Source organism: Oncorhynchus nerka, linkage group LG13 (genome assembly GCF_034236695.1).
Source record: "Oncorhynchus nerka isolate Pitt River linkage group LG13, Oner_Uvic_2.0, whole genome shotgun sequence".
Taxonomy (NCBI): domain Eukaryota; kingdom Metazoa; phylum Chordata; class Actinopteri; order Salmoniformes; family Salmonidae; genus Oncorhynchus; species Oncorhynchus nerka.
This window is the reverse complement of record NC_088408.1, coordinates 61,926,686-61,953,871: the sequence shown is the minus strand read 5'-3', so window position 1 is coordinate 61,953,871 and position 27,186 is coordinate 61,926,686. Positions and strand designations below refer to the sequence as shown.

The 27,186-nt window shown below is 43.2% G+C and overlaps 1 protein-coding gene across 1 annotated transcript in view; it reads right to left on the bottom strand.

Moving 5' to 3' along the window:
* The window catches only part of LOC115140655 (transient receptor potential cation channel subfamily M member 7-like), an 82,822-nt gene that overhangs the window by 35,041 nt on the left and 20,595 nt on the right, over positions 1 to 27,186 (bottom strand). The window contains exons 3-14 of the mRNA XM_065026990.1: positions 22,454 to 22,643; positions 22,063 to 22,276; positions 21,768 to 21,892; positions 21,031 to 21,202; positions 20,582 to 20,756; positions 16,790 to 16,913; positions 16,471 to 16,543; positions 2,981 to 3,081; positions 2,687 to 2,821; positions 2,091 to 2,144; positions 1,815 to 1,955; positions 174 to 308 (exon numbers count right to left, since the gene is read on the bottom strand). Coding sequence (XP_064883062.1) covers positions 174 to 308; positions 1,815 to 1,955; positions 2,091 to 2,144; positions 2,687 to 2,821; positions 2,981 to 3,081; positions 16,471 to 16,543; positions 16,790 to 16,913; positions 20,582 to 20,756; positions 21,031 to 21,202; positions 21,768 to 21,892; positions 22,063 to 22,276; positions 22,454 to 22,643 — 1,639 coding nt within the window. The remainder of the gene's footprint in view (positions 1 to 173; positions 309 to 1,814; positions 1,956 to 2,090; positions 2,145 to 2,686; positions 2,822 to 2,980; positions 3,082 to 16,470; positions 16,544 to 16,789; positions 16,914 to 20,581; positions 20,757 to 21,030; positions 21,203 to 21,767; positions 21,893 to 22,062; positions 22,277 to 22,453; positions 22,644 to 27,186) is intronic.

Genomic DNA, 27,186 nt, shown 5'->3' with positions numbered 1-27,186 from the left:
TAATGCACATGGGGTATTTGTAGCCACAGAATATACTAGCAATCAATAGCCTGTGTGTGTGTGTGTGTTTCAGTGTGTGAGTGGAGACAAGTGTCTTTAAAAGACTGCATTTGTAGGTGAAAAGTTAGCGTAGTCCCAGATCGGTTTGTTCTTGTCCCAGATCTCTCACAGACCTTGCGTTTGTAGGGCTGAGCAGTGTGGAAGACAGGTTTGCATGACGGACTGTTGTTAGGGCTTTGGGGTGGGTGAAGGGTGCAGGCTTCCCTGTTTGGTCCGGGGTCCTGAACTATCCTGTCCAGTCCAGTGTCCTGGAAATGATACCCACTCAAATCAGTGCAAAGTGAAATGTACACCAGGTTACATTTCAAAATAAAAAATAACAAACAAAAACGAATACAGCTATATTATTGGTGTCCATTTTTACAACTGCTTGACGGCCAAGGGTGATATCTTGCCCTGCGTGTACTGTATACAGACCTTTAACATGGGCTGTGTTATAGACCAACTACATTGTAGTCACACTGCATGCAACATTCAATGGCTGTGTGCCATGCTATCGACTGAGTAGTGGGGCTACACGTTACTATGGTTGTGTTCCTCTGCCAAGACGTTGCTGACGCATGCCAGATCTTACAACACCTGGATAGGTATTATATGTAGGCTGATGAAAAACTTGAAATATCCTTATTCATGTCACTGAGGGAGAGAGGGGAATGTAGAACGTTTACATTCTGTCAGAATGTTCTATTGCTAGACATCAGGGATCCTATGGAAGGAGAATGGCCACAGTCTGGTACAAGTCACGACAGCCGTGAGTTGAGGAGAAGTGGGGACATAGGTCAGATGAAGTGAGGAAGAACAGATATCACTAAAGTTATGTCCAGCACAGAGGTGTATTGGCTGTTCAGAGATGTAAGGAGGAGACTCAACATAGGAGGAAGGGTTAAATACCAGGGCTTGTGTGAATATATCTTGGTCTGTTCAGCTGTCTGACCCTTTGGGGGAATAAACTTGGTTTGAGCTTTAACAATCGTGGGTGAGTTTCTACTCAGTTCATTCAGAACCCAACAAGGCCAATCAGCTAACCACATCACACAATGAGTATACAACACCTGTTCTTTCCATGACATAGACTGACCAGGTGAACCCAGGTGAAAGCTATGATTCCTTATTGATGTCACTTGTTAACTCCACATCAATCAGTGTAGATGACGGGATAAATAACCATTTTTAAGCCTTGAGACAATTGAGACATGGATTTTGTATCTGTGCCATTCAGAGGGTGAATGGGCAAGACAAAAGTGCCTTTGAACGGATTATGGTAATAGGTGCTAGGCCCAGGTGCACCGGTTTGTGTCATGAACTGCAACGCTGCTGGGTTTGTCACACTCAACAGTTTCCTGTGTGTATCAAGAATGGTCCACCACCCCAAAAAAACATCCAACCAACTTCACACAACTGTGGGAAGCATTGGAGTCAACATGGGCCAGAATCCCTTGGGGAACACTTTCGATATGTCCAGACAAATTGAGGCTGTTCTGTGGGCAAAAGGGAGGGGTGCAACTCAATATTGGGAAGGTTGCTAATGTTTTGAATACTCAGTGTACGTTATAGCAATACGGTGCCCGACGGCACAGTCGATGACTTGACACGCAAACATCGGTTGATGCATGCAACGTCTGAGCAGAGGAACACAACCTATATCGTATGATGCGGTCAGTTTATAGGACTAGGTTAAACACCTATCCAGACGCTGTGACATCTGGCAGGCAACTGCAAAATAGTGTGCCTGAAACGCAACCATGGTGACTTACCATGCAGTGGGCATGTAAGTGGTTATAGTAGGCCCGGAAGTGTTTCCGTGTGTATGTGCTCCGATAGGCTCCTCCTATCAGATACTCAATCACCTGCCCCACGTCTATGAGGGAGACTCTGTATCCTTTGGGTATATGGTTCTACACACAAATGCACACACACGCACAAAAACACACGTGCACACACCCATAAATATTTCCACACACAAATACTATAGAAACACACATGGGAAAACCTTACATTTTCCCCAATGTTGCTTGTTCAACCGTATTCACCTGTTTCACATCTTCCACAAGGTGATGGAGGAAATTGTCTGTTGGTCCCTGTTGCTATAAAAAATGATGACAGGTCATGTCTTCATTATCCACAATCAACTCAGAAACAACCAAATGCCAACCAGAATAATACTTAAATGGCTAGTTTTCTGGATTATAATACATTTGTTCCTACGGAATGAAGTGGTAGACCAGACCATTTTAACTTTCAGAAAACAAACTTCCACAATTTTATATGATCATATATGGTGTTACTTGTCTCTTTATGGAGCTACATCATTTAGAAAGTTATGAATTATTGAATATTGTTTATGACTGGAAATATCATCCACAGCTGGACTCATGACAAAGAGCTATGTGATCTACAAAACATTTTCCAACAGTGGGAAAACCAAACAACCAAAGAGATACTTACACTGTATTACTGTGAAAAGAAACCACTGCTATGGCAATTATGGTATATGAGTAAGCTAACAGCCAATGTACTGTCAATATGAAAACACAGAATTGCTTCTTTATGTACAGCATACAATATATTGTAAGTCGTAAATACAGAGCTGAGAAGGCGATAAGAGAGGAAGTGATTAAGTCATTACCGTGTTATAGAGCTCTTCTAGACGTGAAACGGTCAGGAAGCGGTTCATGGACATACCGTTGTCGATCAACAGTTTGACAAAGCCAACCCGGTCCATGATGAGAGCATCCAGCATGGCCTGCTCCAACGAGCCAACCTGACAGACAACAACCACCACCATCAAGCATGACTGTCATACCATCAAACACAGCAGTTCCATTTTACTTTCTGAATACAATTTTTTTATTTTTAAGAATCAACATAAAATCAATGACACTGGGCAGCTTTGCCCTGGCTGCCTCCTTGTCTGTGTTACCTGCCAGTACTGGCCGTACACTTGGATGTGTTTGTTAGCCACGTCTGCTCTGTCCCAAGCCAGAGCCGTACCGAGCTGCTCCGCTGGAGATGACTTGGTACCTGTCAATTGTCACAAAATCTGTTAACGACTGTGGGCCGATCCTAACGCAACATCCGCCCTGCCTAACTCACAATTTTAAAGATCACGTGTAGATTTATTGAACATTTGTGTGAACTCATATTTCAAGTTAGGATTCAGCCCTGAGAACACATAGAACAGGCACGACTAGGTGAAAGCACCAATTTGTAAGTCGCTCTGGATAAGAGCGTCTGCTAAATGACTTAAATGTAAATGTAAATGACTAGGGCTGTTATGGTGACCGTATTACCGCTCACCGGCAGTGATTCCATGCAACTGTTAAGTCACAGTCTCCTCCAAGCTCTGATGCTGCTGATGGTCGTTAGTAGCCTACCAAACTTGCTAACTGCCTGGTACTCAGCACTCTATTGTACCTCTAATCACTCTGACCTTTCCAATAGTTAATGCAATTCCGTGAGAAAACAAAGTTTTGATGGCCTCTATTAAAATGAGGAGGATCCCCTCAGCTTTCTATAGGCTAGGCCAACTATATTTATTTCTCAACTTTCCTAATATTAAGCACATTGTTTCTCTTTACAACAGGTTTACAGCCTACCTGGCTGGCATGAAAACGAACCATGGGAAAAGTGTCATCCATTCCCTATTTAAGAGCATAAATTATATGTATTTTTTCCCCTGCCCCTGTTTCGAAACAGGAGCATGATAATGGTCCATTCGAAATCAAAACAAATTTCACAGATATATTATTTAGTATAAACTCAGCAAAAAAAGAAACGTCCTCTCACTGTCAACTACGTTTATTGTCAGTGAATGCACCAATTTGTAAGTCGCTCTGGATAAGAGCGTCTGCTAAATGACTTAAATGTAAATGTAATGTAAATGTCAGCAAACTTAACATGTGTAAATATTTGTATGAACATAACAAGATTCAACAACTGAGACATAAACTGAACAAGTTCCACAGACATGTGACTAACAGAAATGGAATAATGTGTCCCTGAACAAAGTGGGGGTTAAAATCAAAAGTACCAGTCAGTATCTGGTGTGGACACCAGCTGCATTAAGTACTGCAGTGCATCTCCTCCTCATAGACTGCACTAGATTTGCCGGTTTTTGCTGTGAGATGTTACCCCACTCTTCCACCAAGGCACCTGCAAGTTCCTGGGGGGAATGGCCCTAGCCCTCACCCTCCGATCCAACAGGTCCCAGACGTGCTCAATGGGATTGAGATCCGGGCTCTTCGCTGGCCATGGCAGAACACTGACATTCCTGTCTTGCAGGAAATCACGCACAGAACGAGAAGTATGGCTGGTGGCATTGTCATGCTGCAGGCTCATGGCAGGATGAGCCTGCAGGAAGGATACCACATGAGGGATGTCGTCCCTGTAACACACAGCGTTGAGATTGCCTACAATGACAACAAGCTCAGTCCGATGATGCTATGCCACATCACCCCAGACCATGACGGAACCTCCACCTCCAAATCAATCCTGCTCCAGAGTACAGGCATCGGTGTAACGCTCATTCCTTCGACAATAAACACAAATCCGACCATCATGCCTGGTGTGACGACCCTCCCACTCTGTCTGCCATATTCTTTCTCTGCTCGTTTTCCTTATTAGGATGTCAGTGGGCGGAGCCGGGAGGGTCGTCAGCGACATGGGACACACCTGGGCCCAAGGTGTGTTCCGGGATAAATACACCTCTTCCTCATTCATTGAGGAGACTCTCTCCATGCAGACACACTGATAGAGTTTGGTTGTGGCATTTTTGTGGCCAGTTTGTTTGTTTGCTTTGGCACCATTCAACACCACTCCTTATCACATTTATGCACGCAAACACGCACACTACTGATTACTGACTACACGCATCATTGTTAATTGTATTTAGTTTACTTCCGTTAATAAATATATTTTGTTATTCCTTATCTTATTCCACTTTGTCTCCCTTTTTGTTTCGGGCTTTGAGCCAGTTCGTGACAAGTGGGGGCTCGTTCCAGGATCATAAGGTTAGTTCCTAGACAGTTTGGCGTATAGGACTTTGTTGCGTTATGAAGGACTAATACTAGTGTCATTGGGCTTACTAGTATGTGTGTTGTGTTTGGGAGAAAACGTGGAGTTAATGTTTGAGAATTCTGTAGGTGCTTTGTTTGCATCTTTTGTTACCCCTTGTTTGAGTCGTAATGTTTGGTAACCAATATTGGTTGCCTTTGTTTGTTTGGTAAACTTGCCACTGTAGTGGATAGTTGGTTGTGTGTTGCGTTGGAGAGAGTACACTGGTTAGTTTCCAGGCCCCTGTCCAGGCTGGAAACTCTTGCTCTACTGGCTGTTTGGACATCAGTATGAGGAGGTGAATACAATCGGCTGTGTTCCTCAGTGGGAGATTTAGGTAGGGTAGTGACACTTACTACCCGGAGCTATAGCCTTTCTTCTTACCCTGTTAGGCTTAGCGACGTGTTTCACTTTGGAATACGTTGGGCATGGTTATTTTGTTTGTTATTTTTGTGTGGTGTCTGTGGACTGAGCAGTTGTCTCTCGGGGCACATCCTTGGCTTGTGGGAATCTGCCAGTGCAGGCTACATTGCGTAATTACCCACCGAAAATCAGCACGAAGACTACGTTGAGTTATTGTAGGTTTTGGGGTAGCTCCATATAAATCTCATCTCTCTTCTGTGGTGCCCAGTGTGATTGTCATTTCTCTTGTGGTCCGGTCTGGTGTGCTCAGCAGAGGAGAAGAGCTAGATTTCTTTTTTTGTATTTACTTGTGACTATAGCGTCTTACGTAGACAAATGTATTCGCTTTCCATCAGAGGAACTGTTAGAATTATGTACTAGTGAACAGCTGTTGAAGATCACTGAACACTACAAGGTTGAAATTAGTGATAAACATCAAAAAAATTATGTTAGGTTGATATTGAAGGCCAATTTGATGGAGAGTGGTATTCTTGAAGTCACCACTGGGGCAGCCTCTGCCGAGGACTCGCCATCTCCCCTTAACGTTACAATGGCCACCCCATCTGTTAGACCTAGTGGTCTGTCTTTTGAACAGACGATAGAGCTGCTTCTGTTGCAGCTAGAGCATGATCGTGTGAAGTATGAAATATAATTGGCACTTAAACAAGATTTGGAGCTTGATGATCTGGTAAAGTATGAAAAGGAATTGGAATTGAAACAGGATTTGAAGCGTGCTAAAATCAAGAGCGGCTAGAGTTGTTTAGGGAAAGAAAGCTCTCAGGGGAGAGTTTGCTCTGGGAAGGTGACACAGATTTACCTAGGGGTCACTCCTCTTTCGGTCGTGCCCCGGACACATTTGATATTGTTGGGAACTTAGGTTGTTGCCAAAATTTAATGAGAAGGACCCTGAGACATTTTTTGTTGTTGTTTGAGAGCGTGTTGCTGACGCTAGGAGTTGGCCTGATTCTGACCGCACTTTAATGTTGCAGTGCTTGTTGACTGGTAAAGCGCAGGAAGCATATTCAGCTCTTAGTGTCAGTTATGATGAGGTTAAAATGGCTGTGTTACAGATTTACGAATTGGTTCCTGAGGCTTACCGCCAACGATTTAGAACTTAAAAAAGGGATAATAAACAGACTCGTATTGAGTTTGCGCAAGAGTTATCTTCACAGTTTAATAGCTGGTGTTCCGCCTCTGCAGTTATGACTTTCCAAGGGCTGTGTGATCTGATTATGCTAGAGCAATTTAAGGACACAATGCCTGATCATATAGCCATGTACATTAACGAACGAAAAGTAAAGACTGTCGCTGAAGCTGTGGTTTTGGAGGACGAGATTTGGGCCTCGCTCACAGAGATACTCTGGTTCACAGGCAGAGTTTCATTCAACTAGGGTTGAGCCTGACTGCCATGGTAAAGCTGACTTTGGTCAAGAGTGTCATTACTGTCAAGGTTCGGGTCATGGGAAAAACAAATGTCCGGTTCTCAGGGCTAGGGGTAAATTCAGTACTTGTGCTTACGTTACATCTAAGCCTACGGCGTTAGCTGCGGCTGTTCCACAGCAGTTCACTCCTGACACGTTGTCTCATGCCCAGGGACATGTGACCCAGACTATTTACCTTTCATTACAGAGGGTGTTGTGTCTATGTTAGGAAGTAACGACCTTGTGCCAGTGAAGATCCTGAGAGAGACAGAGGTGCCTCTGAGTCGTTTGTGTTGGAGTCTGTGTTACCCTTCTCTGCTGAGACTGATTCAGGGAATAGTGTTCTAATTAGGAGAATAGGTTTGAACACTGTCAGTTCCATTGCATAAACTGATGTTGGATTGTGAACTGGTGAAAGGAGAGGTTGTTGTGGGGGTGCGTCCTTCGTTGCCCATTGAGGGTATCGACGTTATCCTTGGGAATAACTTGGCTGGTGAGCATGTATGGCCTGTCGTGTTTCATCTCTTGTGGTTTCCGCTAAGCCGTCATTTGTAGTGATACCTGATGAGAGTGTGCAGAGTTTCCCAGAGGCGTTCTCTGCGTGTGCAGTGACACGTTCTATGAGCCGTGGCGACCTGGTCATTGCGCCAGCTAACGAGAATACCACAAAGAAGTCTGTTACTGCTCTCCCTGTTATCCCATTATCTGTATCCCCCTCCGATATAATCAAGGAGCAACGGACTGACCCCACATTAGAAGAGTTGAGTGACCAAATTGTGGTGGTGGAACAGTTGGGAGATGTTGCCCATGTCTATTTTATCCCAGAGGATGTCCTGATGAGAAAGTGGGTGTCTCATGGTAGTTGTTTTTTGGGGGAGGTGATTAAGTCAGGTTGTTGTACCTGTTAAGCTTCGTGAGTTGGTGTGGACAACATCCCACAACGACGTTGCTGGACATATGGTTGTGAGGAAAACCTACAATCGCATACTAAGACATTTCTTTTGGCCTAGGTTAATGTTATGGGATTTTGATGAATAATTACTCAATTATAACTAAACAGAATACTACTATGTTACTGTATGGATGTATGAATCTTATTATAATCATAATACTGAATGTAATGTGTAGTTTTCGTCCAGAATTAGAAGGACTGTCTGTTCCTTGTTAGAAACTAATGGAGCTATCGTCAGACCGGCTGGAATACTGTGTTCCTTACAGGACATTCTGTCCCCACCCAGGGAGGGGAGAGACCTTGGGCTTGTAGTAGATTGTGTAACAGGTGGCAGACAATGTGGGAAGGCTTGTGAACTATATTGCCATTGTATCGGAGAGAAGGAGGAGCAGCATTCAAAACGCTATGACAAAATATGATATAAACCAATGTACATTGTATTATGATCAGTACTCTCGAGAATAAACGCTATTGATTCATTTTGAGACTGGTCTCTGTCCATTTTATGCAAATAAGTATCTTACAAATTCTTAGAAATGGGCAGAGTGTTTTAATTGAATTGGTTGATGAACATATAGGAATAAATGTCCTTTAACAGTTAAAGAGAGATGTTTCTGAGTTCATCAAAACTTGTCACACCTGTCAATTAACTGGTAAACCTAATCAAGCTATTAAGCCGGTACCACTGTTTCCTATTCCTGTACTCAGCCAACCTTTTGAGTATCTGGTTATTGACTGTGTTGGTCCTTTGCCTCGTTCTAAAAGAGGTAGTAGCTACCTTTTCACTGTGATGTGTCTAACCACTAGGTTTCCTGCTGCCTATCCTCTCCGTTCTATCACGACTAAGTCTGTGCTAAAAGCTTTGACTCAGTTTATTTCACTGTTTGGAATCCCTAAGGTCATTCAGAGTGATCAAGGATCTAATTTCACCTTTAATCTGTTTGGTCAGGTTCTCCAACAGCTCCATATTAAACACAATTTGTCTAGTGCCTATCACGCGCAGTCAAGGAGCGCTGGAACGTTTCCATCAGCTTATGGTACTGAGATGGATTGTGAGGAGGGGTTGCCTTGGTTAGCCGCTAGGGAGGTTTCACAGGAAAGTACGGGTTTCAGTCCAAATTACCTTTAGACATAGGGTGCGTGGACTTCTATCTGTTCTCCAGGATGACTGGAAGTCTCCCGAGACCCCTCAGTCCCTGGTATCTTATGTGTGTGATTTTGCCTGTACGCCTGTATGCCGCTGGTGAAATGGCTAAAGAGAAGCTATCATATTCACAGGAGAGGATGAAGGGCATATTTGATCGGTGAACTGAGCCTCGTCACTTTAGTCCAGGTGACCAGGTTCTTGCTCTGCTGCCAATTGTTGGTTCTCCTTTTCAAGCCAAGTTTCAAAGTCCATATACGGTTGTGTGCCAGGGCACTGACCAAAACTACCTAGTTGCCACTCCACCTTGGCACCTTTCAACACCCCTCATTATCACATTTATGTATGCAAACACTCACTTACACTACTGATTACTGACTACATACATCATTGTTAATTGTATTTAGTTTACTTCTATTAATAAATATATTTTGTTATTCCTTATCTCCGCTTTGTCTCCCTTCTAGTTACAAACTTCGAGCCAGTTCGTGATACCTGGTAAGACAAAACCGTGACATGTCAGTGACGAGCACTTTTTGCCAGTCCTGTCTGGTCCAGCAATGGTGGGTTTGTGCCCATAGGTGACGTTGTTGCCAGTAATGTCTGGTGAGGACCTGCCTTACAACAGGCCTACAAGCCCTCAATCCAGCCTCTCTCAGCCAATTGCGGACAGAATGAGCACTGATGGAGGGATTGTGCTTTCCTGGTATAACTCAGGCAGCTGTTGATGCCATCCTGTACCTGTCCCGCAGGTGTTATGTTCGGATGTACAGATCCTGTGCAGGTGTTGTTACATGTGGTCTGCCACTGCGAGGACGATCAGCTGTCCTTCCTGTCTCCCTGTAGCGCTGTCTTAGGCGTCTCACAGTACGGACATTACAATTTATTGCCCTGGCCACATCTGCAGTCCTCATGCCTCCTTGCAGCATGCCTAAGGCACGTTCACGCAGATGAGCAGGGACCCTGGGCATCTTTCTTTGGTGTTTTTCAGAGTCAGTAGAATGGCCTTAGTATCCTAAGTTTGCATAACTGTGACCTTAATTGCCTACCGTCTGTAAACTGTTAGTGTCTTAACGACCGTTCCACAGGTGCATGTTCATTAATTGTTTATTGGACAAGCATGGGAAACAGTGTTTAAACCCTTTACAATGAAGATCTGTAAAGTTATTTGGATTTTTACTAATTATCTTTGAAAGACAGGGTCCTGAAAATGTTTTTTTTTTTTTTGTTGCTACGTTTATGTAAAGACCAGATTAAATCAATAATAGTCACTTGTGAATACAATATATGACCAAAAGTATGTGGACACCTGCTTATTGAACATCTCATTCCAACATCATGGGCATTAATGTGGATTTGGTCCCCCCTTTGCTGCTATAACAGCCTCCACTCTTCTGCAAAGGATTTCCACTAGATGTTGGAACATTGCTACAGGGACTTGCTTCCATTCAGCCACAAGAGCATTAGTGAGGTCGGGCACTGATGTTGGGCGATTAGGCCTGGCTCGCAGTCGGCGTTCCAATTCATCCCAATGGGGTTGAGGTCAGGGCTCTTAGCAGGCCAGAGTTGTTCGACACCAATCTTGACAAACCATTTCTGTATGAATCTCACTTTGTGCACGGGAAAGGGCCTTCCCCAAACTGTTGCCACAAAGCACAGAATGATCTAGAATGTCATTGTATGCTGTAGTGTTAAGGTTTCCTTTCAATGGAACTAAGGGGCCTAGCCTGAACCATGAAAAACAGCCCCAGACCATTATTCCTCCTCCTCCAAAATGTACAGTTGGGACTATGCATTGGGGCAGGTAGCATTCTCGTGGTCTACGCCAAACCCAGATTAGTATGTTGGACTACCAAATGGTGAAGCGTGATTCGTCACTTCAGAAAAAGTGTTTCCACTGTTCCAGAGTCAAATGGCGGCGAGCTTTACTCCACTCCAGCTGACGCTTGACATTGCGCATGGTGATCTTAGACTTGTGGAAACCCATTTCATGAAGCTCCTGACGAACAGTTATTGTGCTGACTTTGCTTCCAGAGGCAGTTTGGAACTCGGTAGTGAGTGTTGCAACCGAGAACAGACGATTTTTACACGCTTCAGCACTCGGCAGTCCTGTGTATATGCCCCCTCAAGCCGATACCATGACGGCCCTCAAGGAACTTCACTGGACTTTATGCAAACTGGAAACCATATATCCTGAGGCTGCATATATTGTAGCTGGGGATTTTAACAAGGCAAATTTGAGAAAAAGGCTACCTAAATTCTTTCAGCATATCGACTGTAGCTCTCGCACTGGAAAAACACTGGACCATTGTTACGATGCATACAAGGCCCTCCCTCGCCCTCCTTTTGGCAAATGTGACCACGACTCCATTTTGCTCCTCCCTTTCTATAGGCAGAAACTCAAACAAGAAGAACCCGCGCTAAAGACTATTCAACACTGGTCTGACCAATCGGAATCCACGCTTCAAGATTGTTTTGATCACACGGACTGAGATATGTTCTGGGTAGCCTCAGAGAATCATATCGATGTATACGTTGATTCGGTGAGTGAGTTTATAAGGAAGTGTATAGGAGATGTTGTACCCACTGTGACTATTACAACCTACCCTAACCAGAAACCGTGGATAGATGGCAGCATTTGCTCAAAACTGAAACCGCTCACTCACTTCAAGTGCTTTGAGAGACTAATCAGGGATCATGTCACCTCCACCTTACCTGTCTCCCTAGACCTACTTCAATTTGCTTACCGCCCCAATAGATCCACAGATGATGCAATCACCATCACACTGCACACTGCCCTATCCCATCTGGACAAGAGGAATACCTATGTAAGAATGCTGTTCATTGACTATAGCGCAGCATTCAACACCATAGTACTCTCCAAGCTCATCAATAAGCTTGAGGCCCTGGGTCTCAACCCAGCCCCCAGGTGGTGAAGGTTGGAAACAACATCTCCACTTTGCTGATCCTCAACACTGGGTCCCCACAAGGATGCATGCTCAGCCCCCTCCTCTACTCCCTATTCACCCATGACTACGTGGCCATGCACGTCTCCAACTCAATCATCAAGTTTGCAGATGACACAACAGTAGTAGGCTTGATTACCAACAATGACGAAACAGCCTACAGGGAGGAGGTGAGGGCTCTCGGAGTGTGGTGTCAGGAAAATAACCTCTCACTCAACGTCAACAAAACAAAGGAGATGATTGTGTACTTCAGAAAACAGCAGAGGGAGCACCCCCCTATCCACATCGACGGGACAGCAGTGAAGAAGGTGGAAAGTTCCTCTGTGTACATATCACTTACATACTGAAATAGTCCACCCACACAGTCAGTGTGGTGAAGAAGGCACAACAACACCTCTTTAACCTTAGGAGGCTGAAGAAATTTGTATTGTCACCTAAAACCCTCACAAACATTACAGATGCACAATTGAGAGCATCCTGTCGGGCTGTATCACCGCCTGGTACGGAAACTGCACCACTCACAACTGCAGGCCTCTCCAGAGGGTGGTGCGGTCTGCATAATGCATCACCGGGGGTAAACTACCTGCCCTCCAGGACACCTACAGCACCTGATGTCGAAGGAAGGCCAAAAAGATCACCAAGGACAACAACCACCCGAGCCGCTGCCTGTTAACCCCGCTATCATCCAGAAGAAGAGGTTAGTACAAAGCTGGGACCGAGAGACTTAGAAACTATTTTTTATCTCAAGCCATCACTAGCACAGAGAGGCTGCTGCCTGAATACAGACTTGAAATCATTAGCCACTTTAATAAATGGAACACTTGTCACTTTAATAATGGCACTTTAATCATTTTTACTTATCTTGCACTACTCATCTCATATATACAGTGGGGAGAACAAGTATTTGATACACTGCCTACTTACAAAGCATGTAGACATCTGTAATGTTTATCATAGGTACACTTCAACTCTGAGAGACGTAATCTAAAACAAAAATCCAGAAAATCACATTGTATGATTTTTATGTAATTAATTTGCATTTTATTGCATGACATAAGTATTTGATCACCTACCGATCACCTGAGCCTCATAGAGTACATCTGTTGTGAGGCGTCACATCGAAGAGTGTCACACCCAGGCACTGTTAGATGGCAGCATTGGTGCAACTTTGGTTTTAAAAGTGGGGGGACAATTATATATACAGTGGGGAGAACAAGTATTTGATACACTGCTGATTTTGCAGGTTTTCCTACTTACAAAGTATGTAGAGGTCTGTAATTTTATCATAGGTACACTTCAACTGTGATAGACTGATTCTAAAACAAAAATCCAGAAAATCACATTGTTTGATTTTTAAGTAATTAATTTGCATTTTATTGCATGACATAAGTATTTGATCACCTACCAACCAGTGAGAATTCCGGCTCTCACAGACCTGTTAGTGTTTCTTTAAGAAGCCCTCCTGTTCTCCACTCATTACCTGTATTAACTGCACCTGTTTGAACTCGTTACCTGTATAAAAGACACCTGTCCACACACTCAATCAAACAGACTCCAACCTCTCCACAATGGCCAAGACCAGAGAGCTGTGTAAGGAAATCAGGGCTAAAAGTGTAGACGTGCACAAGGCTGGGATGGGCTACAGGACAATAGGCAAGCAGCTTGGTGAGAAGGCAACAACTGTTGGCGCAATTATTCGAAAATGGAAGAAGTTCAAGATGACAGTCAATCACCCTCGGTCTGGGGCTCCATGTAAGATCTCACCTTGTGGGGCATCAACGATCATGAGGAAGGTGAGGGATCAGCCCAGAACTACACGGCAGGACCTGGTCAATGACCTGAAGAGAGCTGGGACCACAGTCTCAAAGAAAACCATTAACACACTACACCGTCATGGATTAAAATCCTGCAGCGCACGCAAGGTCCCCCTGCTCAAACCAGTGCATGTTCAGGCCCGTCTGAAGTTTGCCAATGACCATCTGGATGATCCAGAGGAGGAATGGGAGAAGGTCATGTGGTCTGATGAGACAAAAATAGAGCTTTTTTGTCTGAACTCCACTCGCCGTGTTTGGAGGAAGAAGAAGGATGAGTACAACCCCAAGAACACCATCCCAACCGTGAAGCATGGAGGTGGAAACATCATTCTTTGGGGATGCTTTTCTGCAAAGGGGACAGGATGACTGCACCGTATTGAGGGGAGGATGGATGGTGCTATGTATCACGAGATCTTGGCCAACAACCTCCTTCCCTCAGTAAGAGCATTGAAGATGGGTCGTGGCTGGGTCTTCCAGCATGACAATGACCAGAAACACACAGCCAGGGCAACTAAGGCTCCGTAAGAAGCATTTCAAGGTCCTGGAGTGGCCTAGCCAGTCTCCGGACCTGAACCCAATAGAACATCTTTGGAGGGAGCTAAAAGTCCATATTGCCCAGCGACAGCCCCAAAACCTGAAGGATCTGGAGAAGGTCTGTATGGAGGAGTGGGCCAAAATCCCTGCTGCAGTGTGTGCAAACCTGGTCAAGAACTACAGGAAACGTATGATCTCTGTAGTTGCAAACAAAGGTTTCTGTACCAAATATTAAGTTCTGCTTTTCTGATGTATCAAATACTTATGTCATGCAATAACATGCTAATTAATGACTTAAAAATCATACAATGTGATTTTCTGGATTTTTGTTTTAGATTCCGTCTCTCACAGTTGAAGTGTACCTATAATCAAAATGACAGACCTCTGCATGCTTTGTAAGTAGGAAAGCCTGCAAAATCTGCAGTGTATCAAATACTTGTTCTCCCCATTGTATATATATATACATGTGTGTGTATATATATATATATATATATATATATATATATATACTGTATTCTATACTGTCTATCTTGGCCTATGCCGCTCTGACATTGCTCATTCCTTTCCTTAGATTTGTGTGTATTAGGTATTTGTTGTGAAATTGTTAGATATTGCTGCACTGTCGGAACTAGAAGCATAAGCATTTCACTACACTCGCAATATCATCTGCTAACCATGTATATGTGACCAATAAAATTTGATTTGATTTTATTTGAAAATGTTTGTTGATGCTAGTGGTTGTAGTAATTTGATATCTATCGGATCCCACAACTGTCCCAGACTATGTTTGGAATATTTATTTATCGCACAGAAGGACATGTTGACCAGTAGAATAGGTCAACTTTTGTACTATTGAGGATAGTAGATTGACATGGGCCATTGCTTTTGCTGTTAGTTAGGCCTACTCATCTTATTGGCTGACAAAAAGTAAATATGGACAGTTCCTCCAACACCTTCAATATGCACCTCGGAATTCGATAAGGACGCTCGCAGTTGCATCCCCAATTTGTCTGTCTTCACTTTTAGCCTGTGAGAAGGACCTGGGATGCCTGCGAGAAGGACCCTATCACGTGAAGGGTATTGGCTAATAAGAATTGAGATATCTGAGAAAGCCATGTGAGTGAGAGGTGCTTTGAGGCAAGCAGCCGGGAGAAAGGAATTAAAATTATTATATTCAGCACAACGGCCACTGGCCGCAAAAGGCATGTTTTTATTTATTTTTTTGTGGGTATTACAGCCACACAAAGGAGATGCTGCTGGGAAATTCGAGGCATTGTCAAGTGCTTGTCAAATTGTGAATGAGAGAGTGATGAAGTGTGTGCAGCCTGCGCAAGCAACAAAGCAGATCACATGCCTTTCATGCAACTTTTTTCAAATCATTATTAGAGTCGCATCATGCAGCCTTTAGAATGTATTAAATATCAAAACATATAGCCCAACATTTGTATCACAACTAAAGTTGCATAAATAACTCTAAATTAAGCAAATCGGAGAACCTGTTTCTTTGTTAGCCGCTCAACATAGACTAGCGGCATGTGCGCACTCCCTCAAATCGTTTGGAGAAAATATCCTTTACATTTTATTCAGCTATGTTCAATTGTATTCGTCATACTATATAATAATATTAAATAATGCCAAAGAATTCTAAGCATATCTTGTCTGCTAAATTAACTAGTGTAGCCCACAGCCATATGGCATAGCCAGATCAGGGCCTAACATAAGGACAACTCAGAGTATGCTATTCTGTTCTTCTGAAATAGACTAAATTATCTTCATATTATGTTTCTTTAGACCTGTCTAAAAATACATCATGGATTTATTGTGATGGTGTAGGCTATATTAAATTGATTGATTTGACTTTTTGAAATGTAGATGTTCCGAAGGTCTGCATCGGTGGCTTGTAGGCTAAGCATGGAAGCCAGGAGACGCTAAATGTGTTTATGTTAATTAACGGTCAATTAGCGAACCGGCAGTTATTTGTTTGACAATCACCAGCTGACAAAATGTCATGACCACCACAGACCTAGGCACGACATGACTAGGTCAAGTCTCATCTGAGTATCTACTGAATGGCATCACACATTCCAGTGAAAGACACAAGCATAAAGGGCAGGGGGAGGGGTACCTTTCAGTGTGGCCATCAAAATGGCGCAGTCTGCCTCCTGTTGATCTTCGGATTCCGAGTCGAAGATTGTGATCTGTGTTTTATAAATATATAAATAGTTCTATGCAGTGAACGACAGTCATTGGATTTCCACCCTTTATGTAAACATTATACTAAGCCTGGGAGCTTGTTGAAAAGTAGAAAATAATCATGAACTGAACATGGATGGGATGGTTTCCTAGACCCAGGTTAAGCCTAAATCATTCTTTAAAGGAGAATCTCAATTGAAAGTGCATTTTAGTCCATGAGTAGGCAACCGGCCCACAGTCACATTACTCACAGACTGTCTGTAGTCCATACACTCCATCAGAAGGTTGTAGAGCTGGTTGACGTCTGCTCTCTCCAGACCAAACATGCCCCCTATCCTCAGAAGGAAGTCCTCCTTGATGTCTGTGTCCAGCTGCCTGTACACAGTACCAATACAGTAAGTATAGACTGATACACCAGTGAGGTACAGTAAGACACAGGCTAACAACATGGGTCCATTTGGCCTGACCATATGCTAAGATATGAGGTCTGGTTGGCTAGGTTCCTCTTCCACTCAAATTTTTGTCATATTTTGGCCCAAAAAAAGGGCATGTTTTTTGTCTGTATGCTGTACCTATACAGTATTCCGCATACACACTGACTACAGAGCTACGCATACACATGAGTAGAGCCCTGAGATTTTCCTGAGCACGTAACCAGACCAGGAAAAACTCTGGGTCTTCCACTTTGTTAGGGACAGATCGAAATTTACTGTTGTGGAGGGGTGATCCAAATAGGGGAGGGTTGTCCAATTTTTTTTGTTGTTGCTTTGGGCAGGGTTGTGTGTTTTTTGGGGGGGCACAGGGGAGATTTTGTCTTCTGCTTGTATTAACAATGGCTTGACTTACTTTTGATATTACCCTAATAAAGTTTAGAAATGTTTGTGAATGTTTGGTATGGTATGGCTATTATTAAGCTTTAGCTGCTGTGTGCCTATGATATGAAGGCAGTACACCCTGACGCTCCAACTGAGTCCGACAGTTGAACTTTAGGTGAGGAAGACTGTTTCAGGCCTACCAGATTTACTCCTATAATCCAACAATATCTGAATGTATGTGGATGTCCGTAAAATTTCTAAAATATCCAGTAAAATAGGAAAGGAAACTCTGAAATGGCATATTGTTTGTTTATACCTGCATATCATGGTTCACCAGCAGCCCCAAACATCTAATGAATAAGCTACCAGCCAAACAAGCTTGTAAGAATTGTATTTAACCCCCCCCCATACTCATCTTGAGGTTGAGAATTTGTTGTCTCTATCTCTGTAATGTGTCTGTATCTATGTAATCATATATGTATTTATGTAATGTATCTCTGTAATGTGTCTATCTGTGTAATTGTATATGTATTTATGTAAAAGAAATAAGGACCACAATGGAAATAAGTTCCCGACTTCATTTTGCAATCTCGGGCACTTAAAATATTTGTGTATATAGTGCATTCGGAAAGTATTCAGACACCTTCACTTTTTCCACATTTTGTTAAATGACAGCCTTATTCTAAAATTGATTAAATTGTTCCCCCCCCTCATTAATCTACAACCAATACCCCATAATGACAAAGCAAAAATAAAAAATGAAATATCAAATTTACATAAGTTTTCATACCCTTTACTCAGTACTTTGTAGAAGCACCTTTGGCAGGGATTACACCCTAGAGTCTTCTTAGGTATGACGCTACAAGCGTGGAACACCTGTATTTGGGGAGTTTCTCCCATTCTTCTCTGCAGATCCTCTCAAACTCTGTCAGGTTGGATGGGGAGCGTCGCTGCACAGCTATTTTCAGGTCTCTCCAGAGATGTTCAAGTCCGGGCTCTGGCTGGGCCACTCAAGGACATTCAGAGACTTGTCGCAACGCCAAGCCATGTCTTGGCTGTGTGCTTATGGTCATTGTCCTGTTGGAAGGTGAACCTTTGCCTCAGTCTGAGGTCCTGAGCGCTCTGAAGCAGGTTTTCATCAAGGATCTGTCTGTACTTTGCTCCGTTCATCTTTCCCTCGATTCTGACTAGTCTCCCAGTCCCTGCCGCTGAAAGACGCTGCCACCACCATGCTTCACCGTAGGGATGATATGGCCAGGTGATGAGCGGTGCCTGGCTTCCTCCAGATATGACACTTAACATTCAGGCAGAAGAGTTCAATCATGGTTTCGTCAGACCAGAGCATGTTGTTTCTCATGGTCTGAGAGTCCTTTAGGTGCCTTTTGGCGAACTCCAAGTGGGCTGTCATGTGCCATTAACTGAGGAGTGGCTTCCGTCTGGCCACTCTTCCATAAAGGCCTGATTCCTTCAACCTCACGGCTTGGTTTTTTCTCTCACATGTGCTGTCAACTGTGGAACCTTATATAGACAGGCGTGTGCCTTTCCAAATCATGTCCAATCAATTGTATTTACCACAGGTGAACTCCAATCAAGTTGTAGAAACATCTCAAGGATGATCAATGGAAACAGGATGCATCTCAGCTCAATTTCGAGACTCATGGCAAAGGGTCTGTAAATAAAGTATTTCTGTTTTTATTGTGCAAACATGTCTAAAAACCTGTTTTCGCTTTGTCATTATGGGATATTGTGAGTAGGTAGATTGATGAGTAAAAAAAATATTTGATCAATTTTAGAACAAGGCTGTAACGTAACAAAATGTGAAAAAAGTGAAGGGGTCTGAATACTTTCAGAATGCACTGTATATGTATTTTTTTAACCGACAATTAAAATCAATCAATTAATCCAAACTGTGCAGCGGCCAATTGATGAAAAGAAAGAGACATCTGTTACGAAACACCAAAAAGTTTAATGACATTCAGACATTGTCAAGCCAAGCCTTCGATACTGGGTAGGCCCACAAGTTAGGGAGGGAAGTATTTTCTGTATTTTCTGTCAGAATTGACATAGCCTATCTATTGCAGTGTTGAAAGCGCAAACCATGATATTGAAGTGCACGAATTCGGCATGCTTTGTTTATTGGTTGTGTGGTGCATTGACACAGAAATCTGTTGGTGGAAAATGAGTTGCATATATTTGACATAATTATAAATAATGCATCAAAATGTTGAAAATCAGATTCCCCCCTAGCTGATCACTATCTGCAGCCAGCTCTGATCGTAGTGTAAATGAAACAGGCAGGGAGAGTGAGCTCGTCTGTGGTGGTCGGTTAACTCTCAACCTTCTGGCCCGTAGCCATGCGCGGCATCGACAGTGCCACAAAAGTGGCAAAGTCAATATCCCTGTTTATTAACACAGGGTCGCTACAGTTATTTGTGGTCGTAAACATTATTTGGAGTTAATTCTATGAGGGGGGAGGGTGTTCAATTTATTTTACAGCATAAGTGGAGGGTCATGTCAAAATATGTTTTACTTTTGGGGGCCCCAAAAAGGTGCCTTTTTTTATTACACCTTAAGTTGGACCAGCCCCTCCCCCCTAGTAAACTTCAATCTGTCCTTTAGGGCTCAGCATTTTCCTTGGACAGGTCACGGTAGTCAGGGAAACCTCAGGGCTCTATTCAATCGTGTGTCTCTGTAGTTCTGTAGTTCCTCTACATGGACAAGCACCAAAGTCTTCAACATGTAAGCAGTGTTTCCCCTGTATTAATTTAGCAGTGACGTACCGCCGCTGCTAAATTGCTGCCACCACCCCCAAAAAATACTGAACAGGAAAAAATGCTGCGATGTTAATGAAAGCCTTCTGGTATCACACAGAAAGGATTTCCCAAAAAACTTCCCAATTAAATGTGAACTATGGAATGAAGCCTATGCCTACCTGGCAGAATGATATCATGATTATTTGCATCAATGCAGTGGGCTTTTGTTTTGCAAACTCCATCACGTGTGCCCCACAGAAACGCTGCTAACCAAACAACAGTGCTAGATGCATTCACACTTGAGTTAACGGGTAACTACCCCAAAAAAACGGAACCCTTCTTTTTTAACTTTTGGTTTTATCATTGTTGTGTACTTAGAACATCCAATTATGTTGTTTCTCTATTTTTTTTAAAGTGTGATTTTGAGAGCGAAAACCTGAAAAAACATATAGATGACGACAGTGGCACCGCACACCTATCCATAGCGGTCTGTTTGTGCAAGAATGCCAGCAAGTCAGCCGACCGGCCTGATCCCTCGAAGACGAACACAGGCACGGGGGGCACACTGCTCACATAGTCCAACACCATGGACACAATGTCAGGGCCGCCCTCCACCACCACACACACCACTGGCACACCCTGGTTAACCCCTGCCAGAGAGAGATACACACACACACACACACACACACACACACACACACACACACATAGACTGTTAAACACATGTGTATTACAATACTCACACACACACATTGCAGTCTCTATTTTTCTTACACACACACACACACACACACACACACACACACACACACACACACACACACACACACACACACACACACACACACACGTCAACACATTCACATACACACTCTCATTCACACACACAGACAAACACATGCACAAAGCCACACACATACTCACTAGGATGGATCTTCTGCAGTTGAATGTGTCTCTCCAGCTTCCTCCTGAGTCCCAGCTGGCAGCCATGTTTCCCCAGAGTTCCATCGTCCACTAACAGGAAGTGGGAGTGCAGGCTGTTCAAACACACAGTTTTGCTCAAGGGGCTTCTCAGGGGCTGGTAAGGCCTGAGCACCTGGGTTAAGTATCAGAAAACAGGACAGAAAAACAGGTCAGAAAGCAGATTGAGAGACAATAGAGGATTTTAGATAGTCCAAGCGGAAAAGTGAGAGCACATGGTAGCTCAAAGGAGATAAAAGGTGACATTTCTGTAAAATTAGTACAGATCTGTGCAAAAAATACAGCAAATCTTCTTATAAGGTGGCAGAATGGTGTAGCTCTTTCCTGCAGTCAAATGACCTAGTGGCCTCATGGGTGGAGTGTTATTCATATTGATTTCAAAAAAGCCGCTTAAAATCCAGTGTTTCTATGTCACATGGTTTTATTTCAGTCTTCTGTGATGTATAAAAGTGCAATATTGGGGTGCATTCTCAAAATGCACTACATTTCAACTCTATAGATGTCTTCTTTTTTTTAAGCCCATAACCATGTGTGTGAGGTGTATGCTTTTGTTTGAAGGTAAATTTGTTTAAGACTACCAAGAAACATTCTGTGTGACCCTGATTTAGCCTGCTGCAGTAAAAGGTTCATTTGAAACGTTCCTTAAAAGCACTGATATATTTACAGAGAACAACACTCACATCTCTCCCTATAAGGTCACCGTGGTTGTCAATTACGCCCCAGGGCGTGACCCCTACAGCGTTCCTCTTCCTGCGGCCATTGGTGCCGTATGCTTTCACAGCCTCCCCTACATACAGGGACACACCTAGGAAGGGTCGGATACTCAGTCCACTTACACACATATAAACGTAATCCCACACACACAGTATAACACATGTAGTCAGCCAAAATCACACACACAGATGCTCACATCCACCCATGCTTACTGTCTTAATTAAGCCCCAGTGCAAAATGAATCTGCATTATTTCACACACCTGTGTTGATGCCGTCTGTGAATATCCAGGCTCCAGTGCTCTGGGCTGCAGTTATCAGGCCTTTGCTGAAGGCCTGTCTAACCTTGAGGGGGAGAGGGAAGTTCTCTGCTCCCCCGTGAACCGTCAGCAGTAGTTTAGGCCGTTCCATCTGCCACTCCCTCAGCATCAGCTGCAGCAGAGCCTCAGCCTTTGTGTCGACCGCAACACGAACATACTGCATAGTCATCACATAAAGCATGGTCAACCACATGAATATGAGATAACAGTTCCTAACAAGCTTCCAAGTGGTAAATACAAGTGGGAAACTCGGGTAGCATCGTTGCACGCTCAGTTGGATATTTCGGAGTTTCCTAGTTTCGACTAGCACATGAATGCAGCAATAGCTACAGACCTTGGCATGGCAGTTACAGTCAGCGCTGTCCTGGAAGTCAATGGTTCCGTAGGCATCGGTGGCACTGGCTTGTGTGTGACACTCCACTGACCACCTCTCTTCTTGCACTGCCTGGGGCCCAGGCCAGTGGGAGATGAAGGGGCCAGTCTCCAGCCAGGTGTGCTCCCCTACCAGACGTCCGCAGCAGCATCTGGGGGGAGAGAGGAAAAACTCAAACCTTTATAGTTGTTAAACATTGGCACAAAAATGCATTGCTGTCCCTATAAATGTCATGATAATTATACATGGAATTACTGTGTTAGTTTACCTTTACACTAACATGGGAAATCTCACTCTCAAAACATGCACACACACGCACACACAGTAAAGTCATATCTTATTAGGTTTTGGCATACTTGACACACAGTCCCTTCAGGATTCCGCAGAGATTTTTTATGATATCTGCGGGCTAAAATTTTGCTGCTGCAATTTTGACATTATGTGAAGATTTTGTCAAATTTGTCCAAAAAATGCAATGACGAGGGAAAACATTTGTTGGCATGTGGCTTGATTGAACCATGCTGTATGCTGTAAATGTGAGGTGATTGGTTGAAATTACGAGCCCTCTTCTTGTACTGCGGCAATGGGTCCATTTTATGCAATAATATTGGAATGATTTGACTGTTTTATGCGGTCAAATATGCAAGTCCTCGCATAACATGCGGGGGAATTGTTGATTTTGCAAAAAATTCTGCTATCACAGAATCAAGAAATCCTGGAGGGACTGAACATCTGCAATAAACAGGAAATGATACATGAGCAACATAACCACATAGCTAGAGTTTCCCTGGAACAGTTAGTATGGTTACCAAAAGTTAGCTTTTTCAAAAACCAGACATGGTTAAAGTTATTGCAATTATTATTCCAACACTACTATCATATGACATTTTGACATTGTTCAGCAAATACCAATTCCAGTGCACCTGTGTATGTCTCCACATGCTGGGATGAATTTAATACACTCTCTCTTGCAGAAGGTGTCGTCAATCCAAGACCTCTGTGACTGGAACACAAATAAAATAAAATCTAATCAAATTTATTTATATAGCCCTTCGTACATCAGCTGATATCTCAAAGTGCTGTACAGAAACCCAGCCTAAAACCCCAAACAGCAAGCAATGCAGGTGTAAAAGCACGATGGCTAGGAAAAACTCCCTAGAAAGGCCAAAACCTAGGAAGAAACCTAGAGAGGAACCACAACACACAACATTAAAGTCTAAGGGCCTGGGGCTGACTTTCTAATTAGCTAACATATGGAATTGTTTTAAGATGGTCATACCAAGGACTATTTAGATATTTGATTTTGAATTTCAGGACCCCTGTAGCCTCACAAAGCCGCCTGATCCAGAAAGCTTACATTAAACGCTGCACTGACATCAGTCTGGCAGGGCTGTGATTCAATGAATCTGTGAAACAATGAGGTATAACTAGAGGGTAACTTTATAAGTAAAATTGTGAGGCTTGCTAAAGCTCTTTAAAAGTTATTTGTGTGGCAGTGGAAGAAAATGAGAAAGACAGACATTTTGTCAATAATCTGATTAAAGTGATACACGAGAAAAACATGAAAACTGCCTATCTTGTTACACCGTTTGACTTGTTCTGAAAAATCTACTTTCCCTGAAAACATCTAGCATTTTTTCAATATGTTTTCTCATTCATATTAACCTAATGATGCTCATTCATGATTGTTTTAATCTTGTGTAGAATAATAACATACTGTACAGTCAACTGCTAAGGAAGAATTGATTCTGCCGGATCATCCTACACATAACCACTGTTTGTCTACAGTACATATACATATAGTTTTAATGAATTCTTCCGCAATAGGTGGCTAACCTGTGTTTGCATTTACCATCTACTACACCGCTGCTCTTGATTTTTTTCACATCGTAAGAAACAGAAATTCCAGAACGTTTCTTTTGAAACGCCTCTCGGGTTGATGAGAGAATGGCCATCCTGTTGCTATTGATACACTAACAGGTACATTTTCCAGAAAGTATATATTTCCATCTGTCTTGTAGGAGTATTTCTCATCCATCTTCACCTAATGCTGCTCACATATTTTTGGTCAGTAGTTGTGGACAGGAGTTGAGGTAAATAGTTATGGTCTGTAGTGGTGTTGGTGTGGCCAGTAGTTGTGGCCAGTAGTTGTGTGGTCAGTAGTTCTGTGGTTGTGGTCAGTTGTTGTGTGGTTGTGGTCAGTAGTTGTGGTCAGTAGTTGTATGGTTGTGGTCTGTAGTTGTGTGATTGTGGTCAGTAATTGTGGCCAGTTGTTGTGGTCAGTAGTTGTGTGGTTGTGGTCAGTAATTGTGGTCGTGGTTGTGGTCAGTATTTGTGGTTATTAGTTGTGGTCAGTAAGTACGCTTTTCTTTAGGAATCTAGTGAAGTAAAAGTAGTCAAAAATATAAATAGTAAAGTACAGATACCCCAAAAAACGACATAAGTAGTACTTTCAAGTATTTTTACTTAACTACTATACCCTACTGGATTAGACTATTGCAATGTTCTACTCTCCGGCTACCCGGATAAAGCACTAAATAAACTTCAGTTAGTGCTAAATATGTCTGCTAGAATCTTGACTAGAACCCCAAAATTGTAATATATTACTACAGTGCTAGCCTCTCGACACTGGCTTCCTGTTAGGGCTGATTTCAAGGTTTTACTGATAACCTACAAAGCATTACATGGACTACAATTGGTCCTGCCGTACATACCTACACGTACGCTACAGTCACAAGACGCAGGCCCCCTTATTGTCCCTAGAATTTCTAAGCAAACAGCTGGAGGCAGGGCTTTCTCCTATAGAGATCCATTTGTATGGAATGGTCAGCCTATCCACGTGAAAGACGCAGACTCAGTCTCGACCTTTTAAGTCTTTACTGAAGACTTGTCTCTTCAGTAGGTCCTATGATTGAGTGTAGCCTGGCCCAGGGGTGCGAATGTGAACTGCAAGGCACAGGAGTGTCGAACTGTCCATGCTGTCTCTGCCTGGCCGGCTCCCCTCTCTCCACTGGGATTCTCTGTCCCTGACCCTATTACGGGGGCTGAGTTACTGGTTTACTAGTGCTTTTTCATGCCATACCTAGGAGGGATGTGTCACATCGTGGCAGGCTTTTTTCGTTATACTCGACTTAAGTGGGTTGAGTCACTGACATGATCTTCCTGTCCGGTTTTGCTCCAACTCGGGCTTGTGCGGTGGAGGAGAACTTTGTGGGCTATACTCGGCCTTGTAGTAGTAAGTTGGTCGTCTGTTGATATTCCTCTAGTGGTGTGGGGACTGTGCTTTGGCAAAATGGGTGGAGTTATATCCTGTCTGGTTGGCCCTGTCCAGGGCTATCGTCGGACAAGGTCACAGTGTCCCCCCCTGTCTCAGCTTCCATTGTCTATGCAACAATAGTCTATGTGCCGGGGGATAGGGTCAGTTTAAATGTATGTATGCTCCCTCTAATTAATCTCTCTCTCTCTCGGACTATGCCTCAGGATTACCTGGCCTGATGACTCCTGGCAGTTTTGCCTGAGGCTATGGAACCCTGACCTGTTCACCAGACGTGCTGCTGCTCCAGTTTCAACTGTTCTGCCTGCGGCTATGTAACCGTGACCCGTTCACCAGAGGTGCTACCTTGTCCCGAACCTGCTGTTTTTGACTCTCTCTCTCTCTCCCGCACCTGCTGTCTCGACCTCTGAATGCTCGGCTATGAAAAGCCAACTGACATTTACTCCTGAGGTGCTGAACTGATGCACCTTTTACAACCACTGTGATTATTATTTGACGTTGCTGGTCATCTATGAACATTCTGGCCTTAATGGCCATGTACTCTTATAATCTCCACCTGGCACAGCCAGAAGAGGACTGGCCACCCCTCAGAGCCTGGTTCCTCTCTAGGTTTATTCATAGGTTCCTGCCTTTCTAGGGTGTTTTTCCTAGCCATCGTGCTTCTACGATCTGCATTGCTTGCTGTTTGTGGTTTTAAGATGGGTTTCTGTATAAGCACTTTATTAAATCTGAGGATATAAAAATAACTTTATAAATACATTTGATTTGATTTGTTTTACTGTAATATCTGTGTTTTTGCATGTACATTGAATGGTTGATTAATTTTATGCTACACAATGATAAAGAACATACAGTTTTCTAAACTAATCCAATCTGTTAGTAATTAGATTTATTGCAAATGTTTACTGAGATTATTGTTTCAGTTTAGATGATTGAGGTAGTCTCAGTACTCAATTTTCCTTACCCTGGCACTCATTCTGAATGCAGGTTTCGGATGATTTGACAATTCCACGTGTTTGATATCCTAACTCTGGCTCGATTCCAATAGGAACTTCACATCACTTTGCAAGCCAGCATAGTGTGACTGGCAGGCCTGATGCGACCTGTAAACCAGAAGATTCCTAACACTACTATATTAGGGTATAACTAGGGCCTCAAAGAAAGGCCTTATGACATATGTAATGTCATTAATAATTCAATTTAAAAGGATAATAATTTTGTTCACTTTGAACTGGACTGCGTTTACAGCACGAGTGGTTGTGAGTAGATGCGCTTGTTTTGAGATCACATTTGTTCATATTCTTTGCTAGTAAGTCAGTTAGTAGCCCAGTTATAGCTAATTTCAGCAATGGAAGTGGTTGCTTCCTACAAGAGCACAAAACTTGTATTGCTAAGTAACCCCAAAAACAAGGACATTTCT